At 47.0% G+C, this 14,657-nt stretch overlaps 1 protein-coding gene across 1 annotated transcript in view; it reads left to right on the top strand.

Annotated features, from left to right (window-relative positions):
* The window catches only part of LOC100121967 (acetylcholinesterase 2), a 114,935-nt gene that overhangs the window by 80,291 nt on the left and 19,987 nt on the right, over positions 1 to 14,657 (top strand). Inside the window, exon 4 of the mRNA XM_001605518.6 lies at positions 7,770 to 7,933. Within this exon, the coding sequence (XP_001605568.2) occupies positions 7,770 to 7,933 (164 nt within the window). The remainder of the gene's footprint in view (positions 1 to 7,769; positions 7,934 to 14,657) is intronic.

The raw sequence follows: 14,657 nt of genomic DNA, 5'->3' as shown, positions 1-14,657 counted from the left end.
ATTAAATTCTTCGCCGCTCGTAAAAAGCTTTCCATATAAACGCGCGTACATATTTATACGATATACACAACGTCGAAGAAACGAGAGCGGCTCTCTACATAAAAGCTCTCCTCAGTCCAAAAAACGTCGGGTGATGAGCATAAAAAGCGAAATCGCGCGGGGCAAAAATTTATCACCCAGTCCTCGTATAACAGAACCGTGGAATCGTGCTCGCGATAAAAAATGACTCAATGTCTCGAATCCGAGAGAGCGGAATTCACTCTCCGATTTACTACCACGCAATTATCCCGGCTATTCCGCGCGCGCACACACACACTCGCTGTACTGTACGCGAGCAGTGCATTACACGGCAAATAAATTCTCCGAGACCAGTCAAATCTATATATATCCCGGCAAAAGAGGGACTGGAAAAGTCGAGGAAGCGGATAGAAAATGCCGAGCGAGACCGATCGTGACCGGACTATTCCAGCTATGCTCGAAGAATATACCGACGATCTTATACGCCTGAATCGGAGAAAAATATATCTCTGTGCGAGCTGCGTTTAGCCTGGTTTTTATGTACTAGATTTTGGAAAATCAACGTTACTCGAACGTTTTCGTTAAAACACAGCGACGAAGCTATATCTGCGCGCGGGAAAAACAGGGCGAAGTTTTAACTGCATTATCAAGAAGAGCGTTAATGACGGGAAAGCTCACGCCGACGGCGATGAGCAGCAAGAAGCTTCAACGGCAGCTGCGAAATTATACATTGAAACCCTCGGCGAATCCAAGTTTTTCCAGCCGGATGAATATGCATCGCCGCGCGCACAAAAGAAACAGCCCGCGCGCGGCTGCATAATTCTCTCCCTCGATTCTCCGAAACCTTTCCGAGATAAACAATTCACACACATACACACAGCTCGCGCGAACAATAGCCGACCGCGCGCGCGCGATTATGCGGTGAAAAGCGCGCGCCGAGGAAATTAGGTCGCGAGAGCCAAAAATGAATCGGCTGCGCCCTCGCTCTTGGCCTTACACACACGAGGCTATTAGCAGCGCGTATATTTAGAAAATCGCGTGGCGGCTTTTGTGCCTCGAAGCTTTTTTATCTTGCGGCGCTGATTAATCGCGAGATTTCGGTCGTTAATCGTCGAACTCGGAGGATTTTCTAGTTCAAACGGTGTCGAGTGTACCTACGTGTGTGTGTAGTTGAATATTTCAATGGAGATTATACCGGGGGATCGGGTTCGCAGTCGAGTGTATACGTGTGGGTCGGGCTATTCGCCGAGTCATGGATTCTGACAAAACGACGCGACAGGTTTTCCGACACCCGATGATGAAACGAACCACCTGTAGTGCTTTTCCCGCGAGGCCTTTTTATATACCTACTGCCGTGTAATACCCTCCTCGAACTTGTGTATACTTTTATACGCCGAGAATTTTTATCAAATGGAGAGAGCTCCGTCTATATAGACCTAAATAATTCACCGACGCCGTCAAGTGCTGTATTCGAAAATTTTTGATGATCTCGCTTGATTACTGAGTATCGATTGTCTACGAGATTTCCCTCGTTATACTGGCTATGATTACTCCTGAAAAAATATCGCGTTCGATCTCATCGATCTCAAAGTTTCAAGTCACACACACACACACACACACACACACACACACACACACATACGCGCGCGCGCGAAATTTTGATACTGCGCAGCTTTTCCGCGAAAAATCACTAGCACGCATCGAACTCGCTTATGAAATTACACCGCGACACTATACGTCGTCAATCCCATTCCAATACTTTCGCTTTGTTAGCTAAGTCCCGGAATTAGATTCTCCGTGCTAGAGCCAAAATGGAGATGGGAAACCGCTGAAATTCCCCGACACCGACGATTCGCTCCCGAGTCTCATGAATAATAAAGGCATCTCGCGCACACTGCTCCCGTTTTCGCTCACCCGGTTTTTCTCCCTTTGATTTCTAATAAGTCAGCTGTCGCGCTACAGACTGTCGCAATTATCCGACCCCGAAATACTCTCCCGATCGAAAACAAAAAAAAATCCTCGCAGTTCGGAGCTTCGATTCGTGCGGGTATATAGGAAAAAAAGCACGACTGTGTAACACGAGGGAAAAAAGAGACAGACTGTGTGTGCGAGAGGTATAAAATTCAGCGATATTCCCCGGCGGCATTATGTCCCCGGTGCGCGCGCGCGCGCATATATACATAATGCAACGAACCGACGCTATAGACCAGCGATGCGTGTACACACACACACACACACACACATGTGTACAGGTAGAGCAGTTTTGACACATCTGGGAGAGAGAAGCGAAACTTGCACGATCGAGCGAGAAACGATTTCGCCTCGGCTGCAGCTGCAGGTAGTGGTATATAGCGCGGCGGCATATACACATCAGCCTATAGCCGTCCGCCCGTATAATCTAATCCAACTTTGCGGAAAACGTGTATCTGCTCTCTCGCGATCTATTCGAGAGTGGATGGCAAACTAGGATAGGCAAGTTCGAGAGCTACTGCTTCTGGCTGTGACTGTGGCGGCGGCGGTGCGGCAACTCTCTGCGTCTGTAATTTTCCCTCGTTCGCGTTTTCCTCGCGGCTTCTGCTCCGAAGCGATGCCCGCACGTCTGCTGGTATAGATATGCTTCCCGATGTTACACCTACGTACGCGCGCTCGCGATAATTGCAGATCGCTCGCTTAATTTTCCTCCAAGCCAACTCGAGGAAACTTTACTCATCCGTCGGCTAATTATCCTCGTAAGAATAATAAAAGCCCGTGTTACAAATCAGCCGAAGCTGCCGACGTACTCGACACTCTCTCTCTGAAAAAGTCATCTCTCCGCATCACAGCACGGCGTAGTTCCATACGAAAGCCGGAAGGGCTGGAAAAACGCGAATATCAAGTTTCGCCGCTATGTACAGCCCTCATGACGCAATCGTAGCCCGCGGCGCGAAAGAGAGAGAGAGAGAGAGAGAGAGAGAGAGAGAGAGAGAGAGAGAGAGAGAGTTACAATAGTGCGCGCTGCAGTCGCTGCGGGCGATGCGAGAGGAAAATGCGTGGTTAATTAAAATGGACCCGGATCCGATGCGTAACTGTATACTGGCTCGACTATACGTTGACTGTTTGGCCGTCGTAGTAACGTATCGGTGAATGGGAAGGAAAAAATTGTGCACTCTCTTTTCACGAGAGTATTAACGGCGCAGCGCTTAAGCGTCGCGATGCCCGAGAGCGCCGAGATAAAAATCATCGTTTTTCACGGAGTAAGGAGCGACTCGCGCACGCAGCCCCACTAGCGCTCACTCTATACCGTACGTATACAGCTCGAAAGAAAATACTCCCTCTACATACTCACACACAGAACGCGCGAAAGGGGAGAAGAAGAGCAAGAGAGAGTATAGTCCCTCGTAAATCTGGAGCTATCAAGTTTCTCTCTCACTTATACTCGGCCTTTTTTTCTGCCCTCTGCTCTCGTGTCCGGTGCGAGAATTAACGCGCCGGAGCTTACGCGATTAGCGGCGCTCGATCGCTTTTTCCCGCCCCGCGATTGCCTATATAGAGCGGCCCTCTTGTGAAATAGTTGCACGCGTTCGATCCTTGGTCGCAAACGCGAGGCGTAAAACCTACGATCCTGACGTTTATCGCTCCACCGTATACAGGGCACACGGCCCTTTGTTTACGGCCATCCGCACTTTTATGAACTCGCGCGAATCGTTGCGGGCTGAGTGATTATTTTTTCGCGGCATGGCGCGCTTCTTCTTTCGCTCCGTTTTACGATTGCGTCTGAAATTTTCACGCGAAAAAATCCAACGACAACGTCGAGTCCACCGTAACCTCCATCCATCTGGCCGCCGGTAAGTGGAAGAGCCGAAGCTGTGGCCAGACAAAGCTCTATCCGGCGGCGCAGCAACGCGAGACAGCGTCCGCCGCGGTAATTTTCGAAATGCGAGTAGACGCGCCCTGATGCAGCCGAGCGTATACTCTAATTCGTGTGTGTCGGTGCGGGGCTGCTTGTTCCAATCGTCGAATTGAAGGCGAAGATCCACAGGCGCGAGGCTTTGCAACGCAATCTCTGCGCGCGCGACCGCAAATGCGATCGAACGACAAGGAGAGCCGCGAACTCTGCATATCCTGTAATCTGTGTGCGGCTTACTATACCACTGGATCTTTGAGCTCGGCTTCGTTGGTTATTTTTTTTTCTTTTTAGCAAACAATGCTCGGAAATCGCAGTGACGAAATGGAATAGCGGGGGACATTTCAGTTTGGAAGTATACTTTTGTACATACTCCTTGCTCGTTTCATAATGGAAAAATGCGCACGTGAGCGTGAGTAGCGGAAAGTACGCCGCGTTAAAAAAGTTTTCAAACGCTCATTACGCATATGAAACGAAGTTGCGATAATGGCCCGCGCGCGACGGAGCTCTATTACCGGCGAAATAGAATTTGTAGCGAAACTAATTGAGCGCGCAGCGTGGTGCTCTCTCTTGCTCAACTTTTTTAATAACATTTTTCAAACTAATTTTATGCACTCGACTCTTCCTTCCAAGGACTCACCTTTTTTTTCTCTCTCTCTCTCTCTCTCTCTCTCTCTCTCTCTCTCGGAATCATGTATCTTTTATGAGCTGCTATACTCGGGTATTACTTTTTGAGAGAAGCTGAGTCGCTCTACTTTTTCGAAACGCGTACGTACGTAAGTGGATTAAACGAAGGGTATATATACCCGCCGAGAAAGTCCGAGCAGGTTTAACCCAGGTAAAAGACACATTTTCCTCTCCGGCCTTTTCGAAACAAGCGATAAAACAACGTCTATAAGCGTCAAATTAATCTCATATCAAAAGTTCGCATCATCGTCCCGAAATTGCCCAACTCATCAGCGTCCGTCAAACTTCCTCATTAGCTTACTCCCCGGCGATCCACAGGTATTTCCATCTCTCTTGGAGCAACTCGTCGAGAGATAGAGCATTCAAAAAGCCAATGCATACTTGCCCGCGAGTTCCTTAAACGCACCACGTGCATACACATCATCCCCCGCAAGTTGAACTGCCTGCGGTATCTCTCGCTGCCGCTGCTGTTCGTGCATAACACACACACACACACACACACACACATCTCGAAATATTCAGGAACATGTATACAGAGCCGGAGCTGGAGAGTAGCTGCAGCAGCAGCAGCAGCAGCAGCATCAAAAGGATCGACCACCGCACTGTGGTAATGCAATATCCGATCGGGAGGCACAAGATCCGCCGCGCGCGCATACCGTTGATTAACGCCGGCGAGCAACTTCGCGGCGGCCACTGCTCCCGGGAGAGAAAGACGTACCTATACGTATATGCTGTAGATGAGAGAAAAGGCGAGTTTTACGAGTTATAGAGGATGCGGTGATGAAAATTTGGACGCGATTGCGAAAGCGGGAGGGAGATTTTTCTCGTTACGTTTATCGCACGGAAGAGAGAAAATCGTTGAGGTAGTCGTGGCAGTGTGTGTATACAGGGGGAATAGTAAAGCTAATGGAACGAGCGGTAAAGCGAGTAACGGTTGGCGTTCGAAGCTTACGTTGTATTGAAAACTGAAGCTGTATAACAGTAAAGGCCAATGTATCGGCTGATAAAATAACGAAAGGCAGTATAGCGCGAGCTTTTGTTTTTTAAGGGTCGGGCAAAAGTGAAGCGTTTGTATAGCTTTTGTTTTTCGCTTTAATTTCGAATGATTCCAACGGGCAATCGAAGAGTCTCGCAGCGTAATTTTTCACCCGCTGCGAAAAGGCATTAGGAGAGAAATATGATAAATTACCGGCAGGAAGAAAGAAAAAGAAAGAAAACGCTGCGAACTTTTGCCTACTTGTCGCAAAAAAAGGGCAAAGAAAGCGCGATCATTCGAGAGATATCCCCCACAGCCACGCGCGTATAACGTATACAACGAAATTCAATTCTCCAGCCGCTTTTCTCCCTTCGAGCAACAACAACAACAAAAAGAACATCAGCTGCGCCGTGGCGTGGGCTTTAATGGTCCGAGTAGTTTCTCTCTCGCGCATCGCGCGCCGCCGTGAACTTACGAGGCTGCGAAACTATTCGCGCGAGCGGCTCGGGGAAACGAAGAGGGATAAACACACTTGCTTTTATACACACACACACATACATGATACGTGCGGAAAAAAACCAGCGCAAAGTTAATAGTCAGCGCCGAACACCGAGGCCATTAGTCTTTCATTTGCATACTCGTTAGCCAGTTATTCCAAGGTGGCGCGCAGCTGCTCCTCCTCTCCCTTTTTTCTCCCTACTCGTCCGCGCTCACACAGGTGCACGCAGATAAGACGCGGGAACGCGCTAATTATCATCGTCGTTGTCGTTGTCGTGGCCCTTCGCTCGGATTATAAAAATTAACATCAGGCGGACATTTTTTCGCTTATCTCATCGCCGGCTTTTTTATTTTAATAATACAGCCCGCAGCTCTTCGGTACGCGCGCTTGGCTTTTACGAAACGACGCCTTTTCTCGCGCGCGGCGAGGATGAGAGAGCCGGGGCTTGAGTAAATAGCGGAGAGGAAAAGTTTCGCGCGCGCGAGGACTTTCGTTTGAGCTTCGTCTCAAACTAAAGTCGGGGGGGGAAAAAGCGAAGCTGTGAGAAAATTCCCTCGGTTATTGTATAGCTATGCGTATTGCTTTCTCAAAGCGGAAGATTCTCAGCGCGAAATGAATAAACTTCGCAGCAGTCGCCCGAACAATCTCTCCCTGATACGCGCGAGCATATGAAGGAGATGAGAAGTACGGTGCGCGCATCAGCTTGCACAACATCCTCTCGACACACTGCATAACGGCTGTTATGCTCCTTTCGGATTCAGCAGCGATCGCGATAGCGGCATTGGAGTATATAATATACAGCCCTCGACGCGTACATCCGGCCTACACATCAGAGAGAAGAGAAGCCGCCCCTCGTAATCCCGTCGCTTGAATGGCGTTGCCGTCGACGCGCTTAATACTCGTTCGAACCCCCTGCCGAGTTATCTCTCGCCTCCTTGTCCGCCTATGGGTACTCCTCCCACTAGTGCTGCTGATGCTCTTCCTCTGCGGACAATATAACGTATCGGCCGATATGCATCGCGAACTGCCGTTAAGGAGACGCTCTAGAAAGAGAGAGCGTGTGTCTGTCGGTCTTATCGCGAGACGGCGAGTGAACATTAGGAGCATTAGGTGTGGGGTTAATTGAGATTCACGATACGACGCGCAGTTTGTAGATTACTGTCGCGAGAGCTGCTTCAATTAATAATCGTGTGTGTGTGTATGCGTGTGTGTGTGTGTGTGTGTGTTTTGGGTTAAGCCTGCTCGTTTCCAGATTAATTCTGGATTTTTCATGTCTGACTAATGGCGGGCTGTATCACTGACCATCGTTAAATGTTTCTACTTGCCTATATTGATCGAATTTTTTAAAAAGATCAACAACCCCGCTATTAAGCCAACCCCATACATCGTCCTCGCGCTTATAACCGTCGGTAAATAATGCACACACTACTCGGCCCGAGCCATATACATGTATAGAGTACAGGGGGTGCGATTGCTCATTGATAAGTCAATAAGAGCAAAACTTGCCGAAACTCGCTGGCGCACCGCACTACGTCTATATAGAGCAATACGATCGAGCTCCACTCGGAACTTGGTCCGAGCCATTAATAAAGCCGGCGGAACGAACTCCGGGACATTGGCTAACTGTACATATATAGATACATATAGTAAATTGATCAGAGCGTCTCAAGGCAGCTTGTCCTGTCGCGTTTGCATCCATGTTGCAGAAGTCGAGCACCAACCTGTGGGGCAGCTGGATGGGGGTGATGCACGGCGACGAGATCGAGTACGTGTTCGGGCATCCGCTGAACACGAGTCTGCGTTACACCGAGCGCGAGCGCGAGCTCTCCAAGAAGATGATATTGGCCTACTCCAATTTCGCCGTGCATGGGTAAGTTTTTCTCTCTTTTTTTTCACTCTCTCCCTCGCGCTTTCTCTCGAGGGATGTACTGCTGTGTCCCGCGAGGAATTCAAAACTCCCGCTTCGTCACTTTCTTGCTTCGCTCTTCCGCGCGATCTACGTAACTCTTCCCTCTCTTTCATTTTTCATGGATTCGCCTTTCGCGCCACTGTTCGTCGCTGTGTTTATGTAATCCTCTGCGGTGCAGCGCGCGCTCGCGGACAGGTGGTTTGAATTTTTTACCAGTCTGCGCTGTGGCTGTGATTTAGAGCATCGACTGTACAAGCCAACACAATGGCCTGGCTGACGCGTGAAAAGCGCTCGTTTCTTTGGGAGCGAAATTTCAAGCAGATGGTTCTTTGGCTTTTGTAAATACGTCGAATTTCAGCTATGATGGATGCGATCGCACGGAGAAAAAGGATCCGCCACGTGAAAGTACTTTTGCGCTTCCCTCATCTTGACCGGCGCACTGAGTCTAGATATAGTATTTCGGTAATTTTTAGATAGGCAGCCGTTTGATCTGAATTTCGACACTTGTTGGCCAAAAAAAGCAGACGTAAAGAGTTATAAATATTAAATTTGTATAAGAGCTGTACACAAGCTGCAAGTCAATATATTGTATATTTTTACGAATAATCATTTTCAAGGAAAGACCGCGTTGGAGTATGGAAATCGGAGGAAAAATTTGATAGGCGAAGTGTCAACCATCCCTCTCGAAGCTCCGACTGCAGAGAAAATATGCGACGAGAAAAGTCGAAAAGCCATAAAAAGAGAGAGAGAGAGAGAGAAAAATTGAAGTAAGCGAGATGCAGCAGCTTCCTCTTCTTCCTTATATCCCCGCAGTCTCTGCTGCTGCTGCCTCTCGTTCTTCACTTTTACCGCGGCCCTAATCTTATCGCGCGCGCGCGAGCGCCTCGTGTCCCTATTGTAATCCGTAAGGTCGTTACTGCCAAAACGGAGGCTTTGCGGGGTATAAAGGAGGTTCGTTATGAGAAAACGCGCTGTTACACGCCGCTCGCTATATACACAGTCACGCGCTCAAGCCGACAGAGACAGAGAGATCCACTGCTGGATATAGAAATAAAGGAGGAACTCGCGTTCAAGCTAGAGAGAGAAAGCGGGAAAATTCGACCCATACGTGACCTGTAGATTTCCGGAGCTTCTCCTCTCTCTTCCTCCATACGACGAGAGAGAGAGAGAGAGACGCGTCGAAGAAGCCGCACAACGGTGACTCGACGCGCGGAATATCGAATGCGGAGAATTTTCCTCCCCTCGTAGTAGTATAGCTACCTTTTCTCTCTCTCTCCCTGTCTCCCGCCCTCTTGTTCTCTCCTTGCTCTTGTTAAAGCTCGTCTGTCCAACTTTCTTCGGACTTTTTCCCGAGCCTTAATCGTGTGACTATATAGAGCCGACGAGATGCGATAACGCGATCGTTATTGCCTGGAAATTACGATAACTTCGTTTCACTCATATTCTGACTAAACGCTATAGTAGCCCTTGAAAAAACTTTATCGCGAGAATAACAATCTTTCTCTGCCGAGGAGCTTTTTTTCCGAATACACTCCTACATTACTATGTAGCATCGCGAGAAAAGAAGCGGAGCGCGATACACAAGGTGTATATATTCATGCACGGACGTACGAGCGCGCGATAACGCTCGCGGGAATCTCACGCATGCAAGAGCCTGCAGTTAAAAAACGAACACGAAATCTCCATTCTGCTGAAGAGCCTTTAAAAAAAAGGAGAGAGAGGGAGAGAGGGAAGAGGAGGCAAGTCTCAAGTTCAACGGTTCGTCGCACCGAGAGAGAGAGAGAGAGAGAGAGAGAGAGAGAGAGATAGAGAGATAGAGAGAGAGAGCATCGGTATTCGTCGCTTGTGAATTTTTTTCCGGCCTCTTCTTTTTTGTTTTTTCGACTCGAAATTCTCGCATCGCTGCGAGAGGAACTCGTCCTCACGGTTGGCCCGTGCTCGTGAAATAGAGAGGAAGTGCGCGTGCCTTTTTCGCGCAGTGAAGGCAATTTTGACGCCGTGCATGACTCGAGTTTTCGTTTTACTTCAGTTGCTTGCAAAGAACGAACATATAAAGACTCCCTCGCAATTTCCAGTAGAAATGCCCGAGTCTGGTCAGACGTCGCTCGTCTCTCATCGCAGCAACGATTATTATAATCAAAGCATATACCCATGCAGACAGCTCTCAAACTCAACATTTCTCAAAGCTCTGCACATAAACCGTCTGCATCCCCGGCGCGCGTTTCTAAGAAATTTCTAGCAAAACTGCGGAACACATACTATCCGGCCGCGTAGATAGTATACACACAGAGTAAAAGCGAGAAAACAGTAGAGCACAAGCGAGCGCAAAGAGAAAAGAGAAGAGCATAAGGAAAAGAAATAAAGAATCTCCCTGCGATGTTTTCCGCCGACTCACTCGTCGGCACGTACACCCACACACACACATCGAATAACCGCAGTAGAGGCGTTTTCCCGTCGCCGCTATAACTTTCACATATGCGCGTTCCTTCGAATGTTTTATTTATTTCGAAACGGAGAGATAGAGAAGTCTCTCGGCCACTTAAACGTACAATCACTTTGACCGACTTTGGCTGCGCTGCTACACACTCCGAAAAAATATACGATATACATATATCTACAGACATTTGGTCGAAGACTCACGGCGGCGGGGAATAAAGAAGTTTTACACGCTCTTTTGCGCGTCTCTTTAATGAATTGCGAAGAAGCGCGTCGGCGGATCTTATATAATAAAGCGGTAAAAGTATACGGTCATCGCTATAGTGAAAATATAACGGGATCGCTGCGTATATAAATGGATCGCGTCGCTTCACCGCGGGATATCGTTCCTCTTCATCCGCTGTATAAACATCCGCGCATCGATCTCCGCGACCGTAAACAGTGCGCGGGGCGCAAGTTTTTTATACGCTTAATCGTCTTTCTTTTACGCCCCCGTCATACTCCGCAGCGCATATATTGGAAAGCGCGTTGTATAAATATCGCATTTCAAATATAAAAATTCAATTTCGCGAGTACACACATTTCCCGCGGAAATTCTCGTATATACAGAGAGAGAGAGAGAGAGAGAGAGAGAGAGAGAGAGAGAGAGAGAGAGAGAGAGAGAGAGAGAGCAGCAATCAATATCTGCGTGTGCACTCGTTCGGAGAAACGCGTCGAACGCGAAGAATTATAATCTCACGCTCGCGATCGTCGTCCGGAAATTCAACGGCTAAGTAGTCATACGTATAGCGAGCGATTCGCGATATGGATCTATGTACACACACGCGCAGGAGCGAATGATAATCGGGCTATACTTTGGGCTGATGTAAAGAATAAGCAGCAGAGACTCTGCGCGGCCAAAGAGTAAAAGCACGAGCGTATATCTAGTGTTTCGTCTGTAATTACGGCCTCGAGATCTCGCGGCTCAAACGCAGGGATGCCTTTTACGTATAATTGCGACAAAGAGATGTGTGTACGTATAGATATATATTTCGCGACACACACGGCTGGCGCACATGAATAGGGGCCGCTCTTGCGCGATGTATATACAGGTATATACATAATACAGAGATAGACAGAGCAGCCGGTTAACACGTATAGCACAGGCAGAGCGGCGGTGGCGTCGGTTCAGGCCCTTGGGTGTGGCATATTTCCTGCGGTCTGAAACCAATCCACATTCGAAATTTCGCAAATTACCGCAAGCGAACGAGCTCGGTACAAAGCTGCTATAACGCCCCGAAGCCGCCAGGCGCATATATTGAGAGCGGTCTGAGTGAGTGATACCTGTCGCGCGAAAGCGAGCCTTTCCGTCATTAATGCGCCGTGAAAATACGCCTGCGGTTTTCGAATCAGGTTATTATGTTATATCAAAGGGGAAACTATTTGTGTGTAAACGCGAAATTGTCAAAACCGTCGCGTTTCCAGCGAGCGCACGCCGTAAATCAATTTAGCGAAAAGCGTCGTCGCATTTCCGAAAACAAGAAACTCTCTCCGGGGGAGACTTTTCCACGATCTCAGCAATCCCGGCATTTTTATTTTCTCTCTTTCACCGGCGGCGGCGGCGACGGCGGCCGCCCACTCGGAAAGTTCGTCCTGGCCTATAGTACGTATACGCGAATGTACATATGTATATACACAGCAGCGGCGGCGCACTTCACACGGCATCAGCAAGTTTGCCTCGAGTGGAAAGGGCGCTCTTTGCGAACTTGGAACGCGAGCACCGAAAACGCGCATAGTTGTCTCAACAGCCATCGAGAGAGAGAGAGAGAGAGAGAGAGAGAGAGAGAGAGAGAGAGAGAGAGAGAGAGAGAGAGAGAGATTTCGATCGATGAGCAATCTCGCACCCGAAGCGTCGTGGTGAATTCGTAGAACTATGGTGTACAGAGGAAGGCAGAAGGAGTATAGGTGCATTTTGCGAAAGACAGCGCGATTGATACGGTGAGCCGTCAGGTGGAACCCATACCAGATGCGCTGTGCCGCGGGAAGGGATTCGATTTATTGGATTCGCTTTTTTTTCGCGACGTTGGCTTTTTTGCGGTGGACGCGGGGAAGGTTTGTATGCGTATGGTGTGGGATACGGATTTTGATTTTCTACGGAAAAGATGCGGCTGTTGAGAATATGTCGTGTTGTGCTTTTGATTTTTACAGGAGCTAGGCTTTCGATGTAGGTAGATAAGACTTATAGGGTAACTAAATTTGCCTACAGGAATAGATGAAAAAGTTCTTTGGGCATTTATTTAAATAATATATTATACAAGTGTATATTTAAAAGATTGTCATAGATATTACAATATCTTATATTTAAGAATTAAGTACGTATTTTGATCGTCTAAAATGGATTCATCCAACGTCATTATAATAAACGTTTGGCGCAAAGTCTGACTCAGATGGTGGTTTTATTTTTTCTATTTTAACGTCATCTTCCGGAAAGCATTCATCCAGTTTCTGAGATAACAAAAACTTATTATTTATAGAATATTAACAAATTTATAGCTAATAGATGTTTCAACATACTTGACATTTTTCCGCTCTAGATTTGTAACGACAGTACCAATTTCTATCATTGCACGGTGTATTTAGATAGATAGCTTGAACCTGAAAATTAAAGTAGATTTGGATTTTCTGTTACTTATTCAGTAAACTTATCATGAAATTGCATTTTTGTATTATTCAATGTAGGTATTGCGAATCGCAAAAGTAAAATATTTTTACTTACCAAGAAAACGGCGCAAATAACGAAGACAACTAACGTTAATTTTGATATCATCGTGAATATTCCAAATTTATCAGAACTAGAGGAAAAGTAGTAATCTCCGGATATTTATATCAGACATATATATTCACGCAAGTATTAAAACGTCATGAGTGATGCCATTCAGGTAGAAGATTTTAAAATAGGTATGCTAATTGCCTGCTATGTAATAGCGAGTGCCAATTTACACAGTGTTCGATTTTTCAATGGTCAAATAAATTTATGCGTACGATAGATAGATAAGAAATTAACTGATCGTATTTTTAGAGCGATAACTGAATAAATATAACGAAATACAACCGTGGCACGTGAATTTTCGTAACTTGTTAGTTTCAAAGGGATGCTCGAAACGTGGAGCACAAACGTCTACAATATGGTTAACCAAATCTTAATTGCTCATGATTACGATTATTGTTATTCTCAACAGCTGCATTGATAACGCGGTAAAAGCAATCCAGCCACTTACAAACAAGACGGCGCTAAGGAACGCGATCGGTGCATGCGCGCAATGCATTTAGCAGTGGGAACTACGGCGTTGGCTGGAATCGGATTATCCCGAACAGTATAGTGAGTAGTGACAAAGGCGCGGAACGAGGGGCGCAGCATACTCGGCAAGCCTCGGCAGCAGAGCGCTCGAAATGCGCGCTATTTGCGGCCAATCGAGCGGCCCGTGCACCTATGCGTCGATCCGCTTTGACGAGCTCGCACGTATGTGTGCCACTATACAGCAGCGACGCGGCTTTTGTTATGTTAATCGCGTCCGACTGAACTCGCCGAGGAATGTCTTTTGTTTTTCCTCGTTCGCGGCAAGAAATACGAAATTCGTATACAAAGAGCGAGGTAGTAAACGTCAGTTATGAAACGCGTATATTACACACCACGCTTCGAATAATTAAAAACTTCGTTGAAGCCTCTCATCTGCAACAAAACTTTGTAAAGGATATTTTACGCGGGATATTCTCGTGAATCGATGCCGTAAATCAACTTTTTACTCGCGAGAGAGCTGCGGCTGTAAATTGAAAAGAGCGCGAGCATAGAAAATTAACGCACTCGATGCGCGTATAAGCGCCAAATTGAATTCGCGATGAAAAGTTCGAGGCTGAATTTTGTAATCGCGATTCGCCAAGTTGATATAAATTACTTTAAATAATGAATGCATTCAAGCCGTTTCGTAATTTTTAAATTCTTTACATTCAATAATTTCGTTCGATCAAACTCAATTACGTGCAGTGCGGGACTTATTACGGTGCACGATACAGCTAGCCTCTAAGAAGATTAAAATTAATTACTAATGGCGTTATGACAAAGCCTTAACATAATGCCTTTTAATCAAGCCCTCTCTCGCTCCACGGCGTATCCTCCGGAATAGTAAGAGCAATTTCGTATTCATTAACTTCTTTTACCCGCATTTTCGCGCAATCTTTAATTATACTTCGCAAATTTTTTCAACTATAATAA

Source organism: Nasonia vitripennis, chromosome 3, assembly GCF_009193385.2.
Source record: "Nasonia vitripennis strain AsymCx chromosome 3, Nvit_psr_1.1, whole genome shotgun sequence".
Classification (NCBI taxonomy): domain Eukaryota; kingdom Metazoa; phylum Arthropoda; class Insecta; order Hymenoptera; family Pteromalidae; genus Nasonia; species Nasonia vitripennis.
The sequence above is the reverse complement of the archived record's forward strand: the minus strand, read 5'-3'. Positions and strand labels throughout refer to the sequence as shown.